The 18,204-nt window shown below is 45.3% G+C and overlaps 1 protein-coding gene across 1 annotated transcript in view; it reads left to right on the top strand.

The window, feature by feature from the left end:
• Nucleotides 1-18,204, top strand: part of WDR97 (WD repeat domain 97) — a 305,848-nt gene that overhangs the window by 258,396 nt on the left and 29,248 nt on the right. The window contains exon 19 of the mRNA XM_083145263.1: nt 10,369-10,545. Within this exon, the coding sequence (XP_083001389.1) occupies nt 10,369-10,545 (177 nt within the window). The remainder of the gene's footprint in view (nt 1-10,368; nt 10,546-18,204) is intronic.

Here is an 18,204-nt window from a genome sequence, read left to right as displayed (position 1 = left end):
AATGGACACAATAGTGTCCATTCACAACTGCTGAGTGCGGCACGGCTCCCTGGCCGTACGGGATTTCACCGTGCGGCAGGAACCGTACTGTGTGAAACAGCCCTAAAGGCCCCCATACATTAGGACAAGTCGGACCCAATACTCCTGTGAGCCGCCCGGCAGCTCCCCGGGAGGCTCACATACAATTTGGCACTTGATGAGCCAAATTTTACATGTGATAAATCGCTTGCAGTTTATCACATGTACGGGGAGCTGCAGGGGGCGGGCGGTGAGGGGCATGGGGGTGGGCGGTGAGGGGCATGGGGGTGGGCGGTGAGGGGCATGGGGGCCGGTGGTGATCAGGGGCAGCAGTGGGGCGGGCAGCGGGGGTACTGAGTGCTGACCTGGGGGCAATGTGGTCAGCAGCAGCGCTCATCAGGGGGACGCCGGAGCGGGCAGCGGGTCCTGACGCTGTAACTAGCCGGCGGCGCCTGTGTGTGATGATCTGGCCGGGCGCTGTGATCATTCACATATATCATTCAGCAGGGCTGCGGGATGGACGGGGCCGGGCACAGGGCAGTGGCGGGTATTATATTTTTAAAACACCTGTCAAATGACTAGCCGTTCTCTGATTGGCTGAGAGCTCTCAGCCAACGGTCAGTCATTGAATCAGAGAACGGCTAGTCATTTGACAGGTGTTTTAAAAATATAATACCCGCCACTGCCCTGTGCCCGGCCCCATCCGTCCCGCAGCGCTGCTGAATGATATATGTGAATGATCACAGCGCCCGGCCAGATCATCACACACAGGCGCCGCCGGCTAGTTACAGCGTCAGGACCCGCTGCCCGCTCCGGCGTCCCCCTGATGAGCGCTGCTGCTGACCACACCGCCCCCAGGTCAGCACTCACCGGCGCCGCCAGCTAACAGGGAGGTCGGACGTGATCGTATGTACTGACCGTCCGACCTCCCTGATCCGGTCCGATGCGCACGGGGCCGCGCATCGGATCAGATGTCACAGTCCTGCGATTTTGGGCCGATTTCACCCGGTTATCGGCACAAAGTGCCGAAATCGGATGAAATCGGCCCAAAATCGCATAGTGTATGGGGGCCTTAAGGAGTGTACAAGTCACTTAAAAGCAGTGGACTCATCCTTTCATGTAGAAGGATCAATTATTTAGGGAGATTCATTAGTGTCCAAAAGGGAAATGGTCAAAATCCCAAAGGTGGGAGGGATGAGGGAATCTGCGGTATAATTGCACTCTTCTCCCTATAGCCTGTGGTACTTCTTGGGGATCAGCAAGCAGGCTAGAAGTGACCCGATGTTTCATGAGCAATATCCCCCTACAAATCAGTACTTGTGTGTAAGATACAGTTCTGAGATTTTTATCCCTTTTTATTTGTTTTAATTGTATTTCTTCTGTGTGTACAGATAGCGCAGGGCTTGTCTTTGCTGGGGATGGCGGAGGACTCGCCACCCGCCATCCCCCGCCCCGCGCCATCTGTATGTCGGAAGGGGACGCGCGTGCACGAGGTGCACGCGCGTCCCGTTCCGACGGAGCTTTTGCCCGGGTCCCCGCCGGCTTCCCCGGGTCCCCGCCGGTCCACACCGCCCCCCCGCAGCCCCCCGCAGCCCTGCCCGTCTCCCTGAAGCTGGAGACGGGCAGGACTGCACCCGCCGCGCCGCCTCGCCGCCCGGCTATTGAGACGCTCGTGCGTGGGAGACGCACGAGCGTCTCATTCAGCCAGAGCGCCAGATTGCTGGCGGATCGCCAGGGACACGGTCCTGGCGCTCCGCCAGCAATAATAAGCCCTGCTCCATCTGTACTTTTAAAATCTTTGTAATTATCTTTGTAACCATTTTTATAACTAAGCTCTGAAGTATTCTTGGAAAAAATAATTTATATTTCCAGTTCCGACTTTGTGTTCTTAGGATTTACACTAAGAAGGCGGCTTTTCGCTACAAGCCTTTTTATATATTGTATTGTGTATTCGGGCGTATGCAGTCACATTGGTAGCAGTGACCGCATATAGAGGACCTGTGTGTCCAAAGTGAGCCCTAGTCACGGCCAGTGATGCTCCATTTGACGTATCTGGAAGAGTCTAAAAAATAGGAAAAAGGGAAATTTTGTCCGTGCACTAGTATCCACTGCAATAACTCAATGTAGTTAGTATAATTTAATATAATGTTCCACAATGAAAAGTAGTATACTTGATACAGTTGTATCGTTTAGTCATATAAGTGGAGGTGCTCCCCAGAAGAGTAATATAGTATAGCACAAAAAAGACAGAAAAAGGACTCTCTTTTTTTGGGGCACAACTTGTTAGTAATGTGATTTGAATTAGTTAAAAATTAACTTTTATTATTTTTAGTTAAAATATATGAGCCGACTTATAACACACAAACGTTTACACAAACCAAACATTAAACATATAGTGTCTTGCCAGGGTAAATATCTTTCCCTAGTTAGAGCAAGAAGGTTAGAAAAAGAGCAAGATCACTTATTATATCCTCCTGCCTCTATAATTGGTTTAGGGCAGGTGGGCTTGCTCTTACTAATGAAAAATACAGCGAAATATTTCCTTATGTGTTCCTCGGATGTCTGATTATGCTCCTCTAGGGTCACTATAATTAGCACATGGCGTACGTTAATCTTAAAATAAACAGTGTTTTTTGCGTGAGGGTAAGTAGTTGGTAAAAAATAGATGGAAAAGAGAGGAGAAAAAAAGGGAGGAATCTCCTTCCAATCTGTAGCTACTGCTGCTGCTTGCTGTATTTGAACCGATACCAATGTGGCAAGTGAGCGAGTGCTTTCAGATTTTTCGCCCACTTAAGGAGTAAGCGGGCTTCTGCTGTTGGGGCCCGAATAGTGCAGCCGCCTGGTTAACCGAAAGGTCCTTGCAGGCGAGCTACACACACAAGGAATCCAATGAGAGAGCCCGGAAATTAGATATAGGATATTTGGGTGATCCCAGCCTCTTCCTAACCCTAGACGCTGCTATTCACCCATTTACCTATGGCATTGATGGGAAAATGAGCGATCCTGGGTAGGAGGTGAACACTCGGAAGGATTGGGACCTAGTTATGGTCTCACAAGCAGTTTGGGAAAAAGAGTGGGAGCAGAGAAATATTTTAGAAACACTCGCCTTGTGCTTAAAGTTAGTGAAGAGCATGATAAATTTGACTCATTCTTATGGTTTTTAATTGCATCTCAGATATGAATACTGGGCTATATGTTTCTTTACAAATACGTAGTTACTGTCACCCACTATTCAGAAAGGAGATTGTCAGATACAGGGCTGCTTTCCTGTTCTGGCTAATCTGCCCTCAATAAATTAACGCAATTTAGGTGACCACAACTCTCAAAGGCTGCTTGTGGTTGCTCTAGAGATTTAAGTATCTTCCAAACTGTCCGTCTAATGCAGCCCGTCTGTAGTTAGCTATTGTAACTCAATATTCTAGAACATGTGCACAAAATTCAGCATATATCCAAACAGTAATTAGTGTCCTGCTCTTAAAGGTACAGTAAGGCTTAGTCTAATCTAGCCCAATTAACCTGTTAGCACAGTGTTATAAGCCGTGTATCTTTCAGGCTGTCACACAAATGTGGTAAGCTAGTACTTAGCCCAACGACACAGTGCTATCGCACAGAATACAATGTCAGCCTAGTTACTGTGCATATTGAGGAAAGTGTTATCAATCACAGTTACCATTGATCAGACATTGCGTAATATTTCTGCCCTATATCTATCAGGCTACTTGTTCTCATGCACTAATTATTTAGCAAAAACCATTTATATGTTGGGTGCAGTCTCCCTCACTCAATCCCTCTCCAGGGGAGAGTATGAGGACATTAATTAGCCTATGATTACAATCCTGCCGCAGAAAAATAGAAATAAGCATAGTAGTACCCAGAAATATTAAGTATGAACCCGGGAACACCCGGTATACCTAGCTATGTGCTATTACACAAATATGGTCACTTAGTACTCGGCCCAACGACACAGTGCTATCAATCATAAGCACAGAATATAATGTGAGCCTAATTGCTATAAATATTAAGGACAGTGTTATCAATCACAGTTGCCATTGGTCAAACACTGTGTAATAAATCTGCCATATATCTCTCAGGCTGCTGGTTTTTAGACACCAATTTAGAGAAAAAAAAACGGTATATTCGCTGGGTATAATCTCCCTCACTCAGGGCCTTATTCTGATCGGTGCGGCCCGATCAGAATATGCGGCCAGGACCGTGCAGGCGAATCCCCGCCTTCCATACGGATCGCCACCTCCGTCCGTACGCGGATATGTGGCGATCCGCATGAATGTGGACGGGGATACGCCTCCTCCGTCTTGGGAGCAGCCCCTGCATTCGATGGTCGCCGAACATCAAATGCAGGGCCACACGCTCCACTAGGTCCCGCCACCCAAGACCACACGGACACTTGTCCATGTGAAATCATGTATGGGGGCGGGCAGCTGACATCCGGCGATGTCAGATGCCCGCCCCTACACAAGCGTCATGGCTTCATTACCATGCATACGCCCCGCGTTTGCATGGGAACGCCCATGAAACGCGGGGCGTATGCATAGGGTAATGAGGCTAAGTAGCCCCTCACGCCCCTCTACGCCCCCTGTGCGGCGTATACAGAATCCGTGCGGCGAAATCGCCTGCACATGCGCAGAGGGACCTCTGCACATGCGCAGACTATCAACATCGGCGGTCCGTCCGCATGCGGGAATATCCGCACCGATCAGAATAAGGGCCTCAATCCCTATCCAGGGGAGAGTATGAAGACATTAATTAACCTGTAATTACAATACTGCCTCAGAAGAATAGGAATACACACAGTAGTCGCCAGAAATATAAAGTATATGCCCGGGAACACCCGGTATACCTAGCTGTGTGCTGTGTCTCAGGGGGGCTCTCAATGTCTCTTGTGGCAGCAGTTCTATTCAGCGGTGTAGGGACACCTAATAGGAAATGTCCTGCAGTCTTATGTTGTATGTGCCGAAAGCGTCAGTCTGCCGGGACCTCCGACTGTCCTCTGTGCGCTACCTTCTTCTCCTGCGCTGGTAAGCCGGGTGGGTATGGGGTTTCCGTGCGGCTCTCAGGGAGCAGACCTATGCCTGTCAGCAGTGCTCCCTATACCTCTTCAGCGCTGGAGCGCAATCCACTTCAGGTAATCAGGTGAATTTAACTCAGTGTCAGATCTCCATACAGTTTAGGGGATCGGATCTCTGCCTGTGTCCGTAGTGCGTATCCGGCAGTGTGGGAGCAATGCTCCATACAGCAGTGAGAGGGAGATGTCAGCCTCCGTGCTGTCCTTAATGCTGGGTGTAGCAGGTGTATGCCATTGAATCTGGCATCCGGGGAAAAGGGTTTAGACGGCCGTTTCGCTACAGCTTCATCAGTGTGGGAGTGTCCCATTGATGTCTGTTAAATAGTGTGCTGGGCCAATTTGGATACAGGTGTATCTAATGGGTTAAATTGGGTGCTAGCTATACTGATAGGAAACGTATTTTATGTGTAGATCTAAGTAGGGTGACTGTGTCTCCACAGCTGCGCTATTTATTTATTTATTACATTCCTTGTTAGGCTGCATGTAAGGGGTATATCTCAAATAATGTACTTAATAAAGATGTATGTACATACTTATTATATGAAGCCTCTGTTTTGTGCATTCTCATATGGGGCCTTATTCGAGTTCACTCTTTCTGACAAAATCCTTCTTAAATGGACAAAACCATGTGCACTGCAGGGGGGCAGATGTAACATGTGCAGATAGAAATAGATTTGGTGATTTTTTTGGTGATTCTTTGCAGGGTAAATACTGGCTGCTTTATTTTAACACTGCAATATAGATCTCACTTTGAAGTAAAACCCCACCCAAATGTAATTAGATCTGCACAAGTTACATCTGCCCCCCTGCAGTGCACATGGTTTTGTCCATCTAAGAAGGATTTTGTCTGAAAGAGTGAACTCGAATAAGGCCCATGGTATCACCCAGCAAGAATTTGATCCTACTTAGCAAATATGCGCTATATGTGTTTATTATAGCGTCTGCAGTTCACTGCAACTGAGATAGTCTAGGCGATAGCATTTTGCCGTCTGTTGCGCTATTTAGATTTACTTACAAAATAAGCTGCATGTAGGAGGTATGTCTCAATTAATATGCTGGGTAAGAATGTGTGTACATAATTATTATATGAAGCGTCTTTTTTGTGCGTACTAATGCGGTGTCCCCCAACAAGAATTTGTTCCTACTTAGCAGATATGCGCTTAGTAGATTTATTATAGCGCCTACAGTTAACTGCAACTGAGATGTTCTATGAAATATAGTATTACCGTCTAATAACAACTGTTTTTAAAGAATATTGTAAAAAGAGAGAGAGGAATTATGTCTGTGAAATTTCCCTATTGATAGTGTATCCAATACCCTGTGTGGTGATTATGATTATATCGTCATTACTTATAAGAATAGTGTACTAAGATGAAATTGTCTATATGTGTGCCTAATTGTGACAAATGATTATAATTATATCGTGATTAAATGTAAGGGCAGTGTACTGTGATGAAATTGTTTGTATGTGTGCCTAATTGAACAAAAGATAAGCGATGAAGTGACAGTGAGAAACGATGTTACATTGTGGTTAAAAAAATCAGTGAAACATGGAAGTTCAAAAATATTAGGTCTATGATGTTTGTGTGATGAAGAGTAGTTAGGTGAGTTAATGAGGTGTGAGATAGTTTGATTAGGTTTGGTGCGTGAATAAATAACGTGTATAAAATAATGAAAATTATAAAAATTATATAAGTGAAGGGACATGGTTTGTGATCAGAAATGATTGTTTTTTAGGGTACATAATTAGTGATGCTGTATCTATTAGTGTGGGATAGGTAATGAATATGTGGTTTATGATGTTACCTAATCCCACGCTCTCTGTTGCAGCGTATGTGTGGCCTTGAAATGTGTCCATACATATAACATGTTTGTGTTAGTAACATTTGTAACCTAGAAGATAGCTAGTGTTTTGTGGTTTAGAATGCTCAGCCCTCCAGACATTGTAATGATACATTATAATGAAGAAAAAATGAAGAAATCAATTTAAGGATAATTATAATATAAATGAAAAACATATTTTCACCCATATACACACATACATATATATACATATACACACACATACATACATATGCATATATACACATATACACATGTACATGCGGGACAACTTAAATAAAATTTGGAATAAAAATAAAATTTAAATATGAATAAAATTAAATCAAAAAGATAAGTAAAAATAACTAGCCCTGTCGATAGTGGCTTATGTTTTTTGGTGGGAAGAAATGGTAATAGTTGTGGTAATGTACAACTGGATGTATGTTTCAATCACTAGTGTTCTAGTGGGGTGATTACCCCGATGTTGAAGATGTTGAATAAGAAAAAAGACCTATTTTGGGATAATTGTGCAGCTGTGGGTGGTTATTGGGTTAGCCTAAAAAGGAGGTATAGCTGGTGTTTTCATTCAGTCCTTGAGGGCTAACCGTATTCAGTTGGAATATCCATTTACATTCCTGACGGAGAAGTTCATTGGCTATATTGCCACCTCTGATCCCTAATCTGACGTGTTGTAAGCCAAAGGCCTTCAGTTCATCAGATGAGCCTTGGTGATAATTAAGGAAGTGGCGGGCCACAGAAGTCAGTTATTTCATTTTCAGTTGGTCTGTGTGAGCATTTCGAATGTTGCCCATATGTTCCAACAATCTGTGTTTGAAGGCTCTTGTTGTCATGCCAATGTATTTAAGTTTGCATGGACATTCCAAACAGTATATAATACCCATCATGTTACAATTCATGAATTGTTTGATTGTGTATGTCTCTCCATACCTTGTAACTACCTTATCCATTTTGAGGATGTGGCTACAGGCTTTACACTTGCCACATGGATGGGTGCCTCTTGTTTTGGGTTCTCTTCTAGGATTCCTGGTGAAATGGCTTTGTACCAGCCTATCCCTAAGGTTTTTAGATCGTCTCCAGCTAAACGAAGGTTTGTCCGGTAACGATACCTTAAGATCTCCATCATTTAGCAGAATGGGCCAGTGTTTGGTAACAATATTTTGTAGATCCTTCCACTCAGTACAGAAATCTGTGACAAATCGGAGGTCTGTTTGGTCTTTATCCGTTATGTTCTCGTTTTTAGGAAAGATGAGATTCTCTCTATTTGTCTTAAGGGCATGATGTTTTGCCATCTTTATGAGGCGTTTGCTGTAGCCTCTTTCTTGCAGCCTGATGGAGAGTTCCGCACTTTTGGAGTTGAACATTTCTCTTGTAGTACAGTTCCGTCGCAGCCTTAAGAATTCTCCTTTCGGCAGGTTTCTGATAGTCGGTGGAAAGTGCGAACTTTTCTCATGCAGTAAGTTGTTTGTAGAGGTTTCCTTTCTGTACAGTACTGTGTGTAACTGTCCTGTGTCATTGGTGTAAATATGAAGATCCAGAAAGGTGGCCTCTGTTTTGCTGATGTTATAGGTAAGCTTGAGGTTCAGGCTGTTGGTGTTAAGACTTGAGATAAATTCCATTAGTTCCTGTTCTCCTCCCTGCCATATCATCAGAATGTTGTCTATATACCTTAGCCATGTTGTCACATGGCTGGTATATTTTTCATTCTGGTCGGAAAAGACGTGTTCTCTCTCCCACCACCCGAGGAACAGGCCCCAACAGCAGAAGCCCGCTTACTCCTTAAGTGGGCGAAAAATCTGAAAGCACTCGCTCACTTGCCACATTGGTATCGGTTCAAATACAGCAAGCAGCAGCAGTAGCTACAGATTGGAAGGAGATTCCTCCCTTTTTTTCTCCTCTCTTTTCCATCTATTTTTTACCAACTACTTACCCTCACGCAAAAAACACTGTTTATTTTAAGATTAACGTACGCCATGTGCTAATTATAGTGACTTATAGGAAACTCACATTGGGTGTAATAGGGTATGTCTGAATCAAACAATTTACTATAGTAAGACTCCCAATTGAACTCTAGAGGAGCCTAATCAGACATCCGAGGAACACATAAGGAAATATTTTGCTGTATTTTTCATTAGTAAGAGCAAGCCCACCTGCCCTAAACCAATTATAGAGGCAGGAGGATATAATAGGTGATCTTGCTCTTTTTCTAACCTTCTTGCTCTAACTAGGGAAAGGTATCTGGAAGAGTGACAGTCCCCTTACTCACTGTCACTATCCGTGACAGTGAGTAAGGGGAAAACCTGTGCTGTCAGGTATCTGGAACTCATGTGTAGCAATGCGGAATAAAGTATTCACACAGGAGAGGTACAGTATGTGTCAGTGTGACAGAATGTGAGTAAGGGGAAAACCTGTGCCGTCAGGTATCCGGAACTCATGTGTAGCAATGTGGGATGAAGTCATGTGGAGCAATGGAGGAGGGAGTATGCATAAAGGAGAGGTACAGTATGTCAGTGTGACAGAATGTGAATAAGGGGAATCCCTGTGTCATCAGGTATCCGGAACACACGTGTCACAATGGGGGAGGGAGTATTCACACACAGGAGAGGTAGATGTGAGTGTGACAGAATGTGAGTAAGGGGAAACACTGTGCCGTCAGGTATCCAGAACACACATGTAGCAATGGGGGAGGGAGTATTCACACACAGGAGAGGTAGATGTGAGTAAGGGGAATCCCTGTGTCATCAGGTATCCGGAACACACGTGTCACAATGGGGGAGGGAGTATTCACACACAGGAGAGGTAGATGTGAGTGTGACAGAATGTGAGTAAGGGGAAACACTGTGCCGTCAGGTATCCAGAACACACATGTAGCAATGGGGGAGGGAGTATTCACACACAGGAGAGGTAGATGTGAGTAAGGGGAATCCCTGTGTCATCAGGTATCCGGAACACACGTGTCGCAATGGTGGAGGGAGTATTCACACACAGGAGAGGTAGATGTGAGTGTGACAGAATGTGAGTAAGGGGAAACACTGTGCCATCAGGTATCCGGAACACACGTGTAGCAATGGGGGAGGAAGTATTCACACACAGGAGAGACATACTGACATAATTATGTTACATATAATAACTGGCATTATTATTAATAATAATAATAATAATAATCATCATATAAATAATAACGCATGAAACCCAGGAGAACCATGGCATTTGCAGAAATATGGTAGGTTACATCTATAACCGCCTCCAGATAACCTGTTCTATGCCGGTACCCTGTCTGTGGATTGCTGGAAATTGGAGATTAGAAGCAGCTAATAATGACTAATAATAATGGAATGCTGCTGGTATTAGAGGTCTGGCTGCAATGTTTATTACGCCTCTGTCTGTTTCTCATGCTCTTGTTGACCCCGTTCCTGTATGATTTGCAGATGGGTCATTCCGAGTTTGAGTCCTGCCTATTGCAGGGGGTTCTTCAGGCAGAGATTCCGGTGCGGATCCAGCTTCTCCAGGCCCTGCAGACCCTACACAGACAGGGCCACCTGAGCAGTCCAGAGATGGTTCTCCACACCCTGAGACAGGCGATATATGCCATGACAGGGGCACAGGTAAGTGTTACTTCTGATTTATAATACTGTACGTGTCATTAGTCCAACACTGTCTATATACAGAAGACCATATATACCCAATTTTCTACTGATGGCTTCCTCCTGTGCTGAGCACATTGTTCAGTAGTAGCACATAGCACATTCCAACATCGATGGCACAGATATTTTATCTAGTGCCATGAGGGCCAATCTGGCCTAAATGCCCAAGCAACTCTAATTTGCCATATGGCATATAGAGAGCCAGGGGTTGGCTAAGCAGTACCACCTCCAACCACACTGATTGACCACCAGAAACAGAGAAAGATGCACACAAAATTCCCTGTGGGTGACATTTAATAGGATGCGATTTTTCGAATTTTGCAATTTTTTTAGTCCAAAAAAGTCTGAATTTGCACTTTTTCCGAAAATCGCACAATTAGTAGGAAGCGAATTGAGGTAAATATCACACTTTTCTCACACCTCAATCCAGATGTTTCCTCATTATAAAGTATCCAACTCGCGATTGTAATAAGATGCGATATTTGGAAAACATTGGAAAAAATCGCAAAACATATAGACCAAGTTCAACATGTTGAGTTTGACAGAACCATGCACAGACCAGTGAGATCTGTGCATGGTTCTGTCCAAAAAAATTTGTAGAACTTTTTTTAAAAAAATAGCGTGGGGTTCTCCCTCTGGAGCATAACCAGCCCCAGGCTTAAAGAACCGGTCCTAGTTTTAAAAATTCAGGGGACAAAAATCATAGGGGATCCCCAGGTCTGGTAACTGTAACATGGCCACACAGCCAGATACGGCCTCTCCTGCAGCACTGTCACATGGTGGTCTCCACCTCACTCACACCTCCAGGCCTGGTAATGGTAACATGGTCACAGTCAGACATAGCCTCCCCTGCAGCACTGTCACATGGTGGTCTCCACCTCACTCACACCTCCAGGCCTGGTAACTGTAACATGGTCACACAGTCAGACACAGACTCCCCTGCAGCCCTATCACATGGTGGTCTCCACCTCACTCACACCTGCAGGCCTGGTAACAGTAACAGTCACACAATCAGACATGGTCGCCCCTGCAGCCCTGTCACACAGTGGTCCCATTTAAAAATTCAGGGGACAAAAATCATAGGGGATCCCCAGGTCTGGTAACTGTAACATGGCCACAAAGCCAGATACGGCCTCTCCTGCAGCACTGTCACATGGTGGTCTCCACCTCACACACACACACACCACCAGACCTGGTGACAGTAACATGGTCACACAGTCAGACACGGCCTCGCCTGCAGCACTGTCACATGGTGGTCTCCTACTCACACACCTCCAGGCCTGGTAACAGTAAAGGTCACACAATCAGACACGGCCTCCACTGCAGCACTGTCACACGGTGGTCATCACCTCACACACCTCCAGGCCTGGTAACGGTAACATGGTCACACAGTCAGACACAGCCTCGCCTGCAGCACTGTCACATGGTGGTCTCCACCTCACACACACACACACCTCCAGACCTGGTGACAGTAACATGGTCACACAGTCAGACACGGCCTTGCCTGCAGCACTGTCACATGGTGGTTTCCTCCTCACACACACCTCCAGGCCTGGTAACAGCAGAGGAGGTGGGGTTGGAATGTTACTATCCCAATCTTTCACATACACAGCTCTTCCACTGGTTCCATCACTCACATTCACATCATTTACATAGAAACATAGAATTTGATGGCAGATAAGAACATTTGGCCCATCTAGTCTGCCCCTTTTTTTACCCTTCAGGTAATCTCAGCCCTTTTGAATCCTTATTTCTTTGTAAGGATATTCGGTACTTATGTAATATCTGGGCTCCCGTTTTTCTTTTGAGACCGCGTCCCCTCGCGGGGCTCGCTACGCTCGCCACGCTTCGGGCATGGTGGCTCGCTGCGCTCGCCACACTATATAAAATCAACTCCATGCGTAGTTGGATAGTAGGGGTATGAAAAAATGGGGTGCATTTAACATGGGAGCCCAGATAATACATAAGTACCGGATATTCATATGCCTATCCCAAGCATGTTTAAATTGTTCTACTGTCTTAGCCTCTACCACCTCTGATGGGAGGCTATTCCACTTATCCACTACCCTTTCTGTGAAGTAATTCTTCCTCACATTTCCCCTGAACCTACCTCCCTCCAGTTTCAGTGCATGTCCTCGTGTTTTATTACTTGTTTTCCTTTGAAGAAAATTTCCCACCTGTACTATGTTAAAACCCTTGATATATTTGAAGATTTCTATCATGTCCCCCCTTTCCCTTCTCTGCTCCAAACTATACATGTTAAGATCTTTTAGTCTTTCCTGGTACGTTTTGTGATGTAGGCCATGCACCATTTTAGTTGCCCTTCTTTGTACACTCTCCAATGTATTTATATCCTTCTGGAGATATGGCCTCCAGAACTGGACACAGTACTCCAGATGAGGTCGTACCAATGACCTATAAAGTGGCATTATTACGTCTTTTTTTCTGCTACTGATTCCTCTCCCTATGCAACCAAGCATCTGACTAGCCTTCCTCATTGCTTTGTTACATTGCCTTCCTGCCTTTAAGTCACTTGAAATAGTGACTCCTAGATCTCTTTCCTGCTCAGTAGTTTCCATTATAGTACCCTTGATACTATATTGAGCCTTTGGGTTTTTGAGTCCCAAGTGCATAATTTTGCATTTTTTAGCATTAAACTGTAGTTGCCATTCTCTTGACCAATTCTCAAGTTTACTTAGATCATCAGTCATTTGATTTACCCCTCCTGGTGTGTCTACTCTGTTGCATATCTTTGTATCATCTGCAAAAAGGCATACTTTCCCTTCAATACCATTTGCAATGTCACTAACAAAGATATTAAAGAGCACTGGTCCAAGTACAGATCCCTGGGGTACTCCACTGGTAACATGTCCCTCCATAGAATTTGAAGTACATTCCATCAGAACTTACACTCCTTTCTCACTGCGTGTTGCAGCTATCTATCGCCCACCTGGCCAACCCTCACAATTTCTGGAAGATTTTTCTGCCTGGCTTCCTCACTTCCTTTCCTCTGACATCTCAACCATCATCATGGGTGACTTCAACATTGTTATTGATAGCCCAAAATCTGCTGCTCATGCCTCCAACTCCCCTCTAACCTCCTCTCTCGGCCTCTCCCAATGGACTCTACTCATCGGGAGGGCCACTGCCTTGATCTTGTATTCACTAAGCTGTGCTCAGTGTCAACCTTATCACCTGCATGCTCCCCTCTAGTACTTCAAACTCTAAGACACAGAAATTCCTCAATCCACCTCAAGCCTGCAGAAATATTAATGATTTTCATTTTCTAGAACTCTCCTCCTCTCTGCAATAACAGATTTTACAGATTTCTGCATTCACTACTCCTGAGATGGCGGTATCAGACCTGAACCTGACTACTCCTGAGATGGGGGTATCGCACCTGTACCTCAGTACTCCTGAGATGGTGGTATCACACCAATACCTCACTGCTCCTGAGATGGTGGTATCACACCTGTACCTCACTACTCCTGAGAGTGGTATCACACCAGTACCTCACTACTCCTGAGATGGCGGTATCACACCTGTACCTCACTGCTCCTGAGATGGCGGTATCACACTTGTACCTCACTGCTCCTGAGATGGCGGTGTCACACCTGTACCTCACTGCTCCTGAGATGGCGGTATCACACCTGAACCTCACTGCTCCTGAGATGGGGGTATCACACCTGTACCTCACTGCTCCTGAGATGGCAGTATCACACCTGTACCTCACTGCTCCTGAGATGGCGGTATCACACCCAAACCTTACTGCTCCTGAGATGGCGGTATCACACCTGAACCTCACTGCTCCTGAGATGGCAGTATCACACCCAAACCTTACTGCTCCCTATTTACCAGTCCTATAGTTATGCCTGGGAATCTGCCAAACAAACATAGGTCTTAAAGACATAGCCCTTTCTTGGTTCTCATCCTACCTATCTAACTGCTCCTTTAGTGTTCGTTTCTCTGATTCTACCTCCTCTTCGCTACCTCTTTCAGTTGGAGAACCTCAGGGATCAGTTTTAGGTTCTCTGCTTTTCTCAATCTATACCTCATCTCTTGGCAAACTAATCAGCTCCTTTGGATTTCAGTATCATCTGTATGCGGATGATACTCAGCTCTACCTATCCTCCCCGGTCCTGTCCCCATCTGTATTGGGCCATGTCTCTGAATGCCTTTCTGCTGTTTCATCCTGGATGTCATCTCGCCACCTCAATCTTAATATCTCAAAAACAGAACTAATTATATTTCCGCCAATAAATAGTAGTTGCCAACCTGATATCTCTATAGCTGTTGAGAATATGACAATCACTCTGCCAAGGTGTCATCCTTGACTCTCAACTCTCCTTTCCCCAAATTCAGTCTGTCTCTAAATCATGCAACATGCACCTAACAAATATATTCAAAATTCACCGTAACCTAACACAAGACACTGCAAAAACTCAAATCCATGCTCTCATCTCACGCATTGATTATTGCAATAGTCTCCTTATTGGCCTTCCCCAATACAGACTCTCACCACTACAGTCCATTATGTATGCAGCTGCGAGGCTGATCTTCCTAGCCAGAAGCTCATTGTCTGCAAAGCTACTCTGTTAGTCATTTCATTGGTTACCTGTATTCTATCGTATTCAATACAAAATTATTTTACTTACACACTAAGCCATAAACCAAACTACACCAACATACATATCGTCTCTTATCTCAAAATATCTTCCAACCAGCCCTTTCTACGCTCCTCCCAAGATCTGCGTCTCTCATCCACACTCATTACTCGCTCCCATTCCAAATTTCAGGACTTTCTTTGGGCTGCACCCACTCTGTGGATTGCCCTCCCAAGCACAATAAGATTCTCCTCCAGTCTCCAAACCTATAAGCGTTCATTAAAAACTCATCTCTTCAAGCAAGCTTATCAAATTCCAGAGCCAGCCACTTAACCTTCATATACCTGTTCATAAATAAAAATAAATAAATTACACAATATTTTAATCTATTATTAACCACTAGGTGATTCATCGCGCCCTACGGGCACTCTTCACACCGTCGTAAGGGGCTGCGCCCCCCTTAATTTGTGAACGTTTGTATTGTGAGACACTGGGGACCCCTATTCATTTTTTTTTCATATTTTTGGAACCAGGACCGGCCCTTGAGCCTGGTGCTGGTTTTAGAAATTCTGGGGATCCCCTATCATTTTTTACCTCACAAGCTGTATGATATGTGAGGGAAAGATACTGTAGATTTGAGGGACAGAGAAATGAGGGAGAGATACTGTAGATGTGAGGGAGAGATACTGTAGATGTAAGGGAGAGATACTGTAGATGTGAGGGGCAGAGATGTGAGGGAGAGATGCTGTAGATGTGAGGGGCAGAGATGTGAGGGAGAGATCCTGTAGATGTGAGGGAGAGATCCTGTAGATGTGAGGGACAGAGATGTGAGGGAGAGATACTGTAGATGTGAGGGACAGAGATGTGAGGGAGAGATACTGTAGATGTGAGGGAGAGATACTGTAGATGTGAGGGAGAGATACTGTAGATGTGAGGGAGAGATACTGTAGATGTGAGGGAGAGATACTGTAGATGTGAGGGACAGAGATGTGAGGGAGAGATACTGTAGATGAGGGAGAGATCCTGTAGATGTGAGGGGCAGAGATGTGAGGGAGAGATACTGTAGATGTGAGGGAGAGATCCTGTAGATGTGAGGGACAGAGATGTGAGGGAGAGATACTGTAGATGTGAGGGAGAGATACTGTAGATGTGAGGGAGAGATACTGTAGATGTGAGGGACAGAGATGTGAGGGAGAGATTCTGTAGATGTGAGGGAGAGATTCTGTAGATGTGAGGGAGAGATTCTGTAGATGTGAGGGAGAGATTCTGTAGATGTGAGGGAGAGATTCTGTAGATGTGAGGGACAGAGATACTGTAGATGTGAGGGACAGAGATACTGTAGATGTGAGGGACAGAGATACTGTAGATGTGAGGGACAGAGATACTGTAGATGTGAGGGACAGATGTGAGGGAGAGATACTGTAGATGTGAGGGACAGAGATGTGAGGGAGAGATACTGTAGATGTGAGGGACAGAGATGTGAGGGAGAGATTCTGTAGATGTGAGGGAGAGATTATGTAGATGTGAGGGACAGATGTGAGGGAGAGATACTGAAGATGTGAGGGACAGAGATGTGAGGGAGAGATACTGTAGATGTGAGATACTGTAGATGTGAGGGAGAGATACTGTAGATGTGAGGAAGAGATACTGTAGATGTGAGGGACAGAGATGTGAGGGAGAGATACTGTAGATGTGAGAGAGAGATACTGTAGATGTGAGGGACAGAGATATGAGGGAGAGATACTGTAGATGTGAGGGAGAGATACTGTAGATGTGAGGGAGAGCTACTGTAGATGTGAGGGAGAGATACTGTAGATGTGAGGGACAGAGATGTGAGGGAGAGATACTGTACATGTGAGGGAGAGATACTGTAGATGTGAGGGACAGAGATGTGAGGGAGAGATACTGTAGATGTGAGGGAGAGATACTGTAGATGTGAGGGATATATACTGTAGATGTGAGGGACACAGATGTGAGGGAGAGATACTGTAGATGTGAGGGAGAGATACTGTAGATGTGAGGGACAGAGATGTGAGGGAGAGATACTGTAGATGTGAGGGACAGATGTGAGGGAGAGATACTGTAGATGTGAGGGAGAGATACTGTAGATGTGAGGGAGAGATACTGTAGATGTGAGGGACAGAGATGTGAGGGAGAGATACTGTAGATGTGAGGGACAGAGATGTGAGGGAGAGATACTGTAGATGTGAGGGACAGAGATGTGAGGGAGAGATACTGTAGATGTGAGGGAGAGATACTGTAGATTTGAGGGACAGAGATGTGAGGGAGAGATACTGTAGATGTGAGGGACAGAGATGTGAGGGACAGATGTGAGGGACAGAGATGTGAGGGAGAGATACTGTATATGTGAGGGAGAGATACTGTAGATGTGAGGGACAGAGATGTGAGGGAGAGATACTGTAGATGTGAGGGACAGAGATGTGAGGGAGAGATACTGTAGATGTGAGGGAGATAGACTGTAGATGTGAGGGAGAGATACTGTAGATGTGAGGGAGAGATTCTGTAGATGTGAGGGACAGAGATGTGAGGGAGAGATACTGTAGATGTGAGGGACAGATGTGAGGGAGAGATACTGTAGATGTGAGGGAGAGATACTGTAGATGTGAGGGACAGAGATGTGAGGGAGATATACTGTAAATGTGAGGGACAGAGATGTGAGGGAGAGATACTGTAGATGTGAGGGACAGAGATGTGAGGGAGAGATACTGTAGATGTGAGGGAGAGATACTGTAGATGTGAGGGACAGAGATGTGAGGGAGAGATACTGTAGATGTGAGGGAGAGATACTGTAGATGTGAGGGAGAGATACTGTAGATGTGAGGGAGAGATACTGTAGATGCGAGGGACAGAGATGTGAGGGACAGAGATGTGAAGGAGAGATACTGTAGATGTGAGGGACAGAGATGTGAGGGAGAGATACTGTAGATGTGAGGGAGAGATACTGTAGATGTGAGGGAGAGATACTGTAGATGTGAGGGAGAGATACTGTAGATGT

This window comes from Crinia signifera, chromosome 5 (assembly GCF_055691185.1).
Source record: "Crinia signifera chromosome 5, ASM5569118v1, whole genome shotgun sequence".
NCBI lineage: Eukaryota > Metazoa > Chordata > Amphibia > Anura > Myobatrachidae > Crinia > Crinia signifera.
The sequence above is the reverse complement of the archived record's forward strand: the minus strand, read 5'-3'. Positions and strand labels throughout refer to the sequence as shown.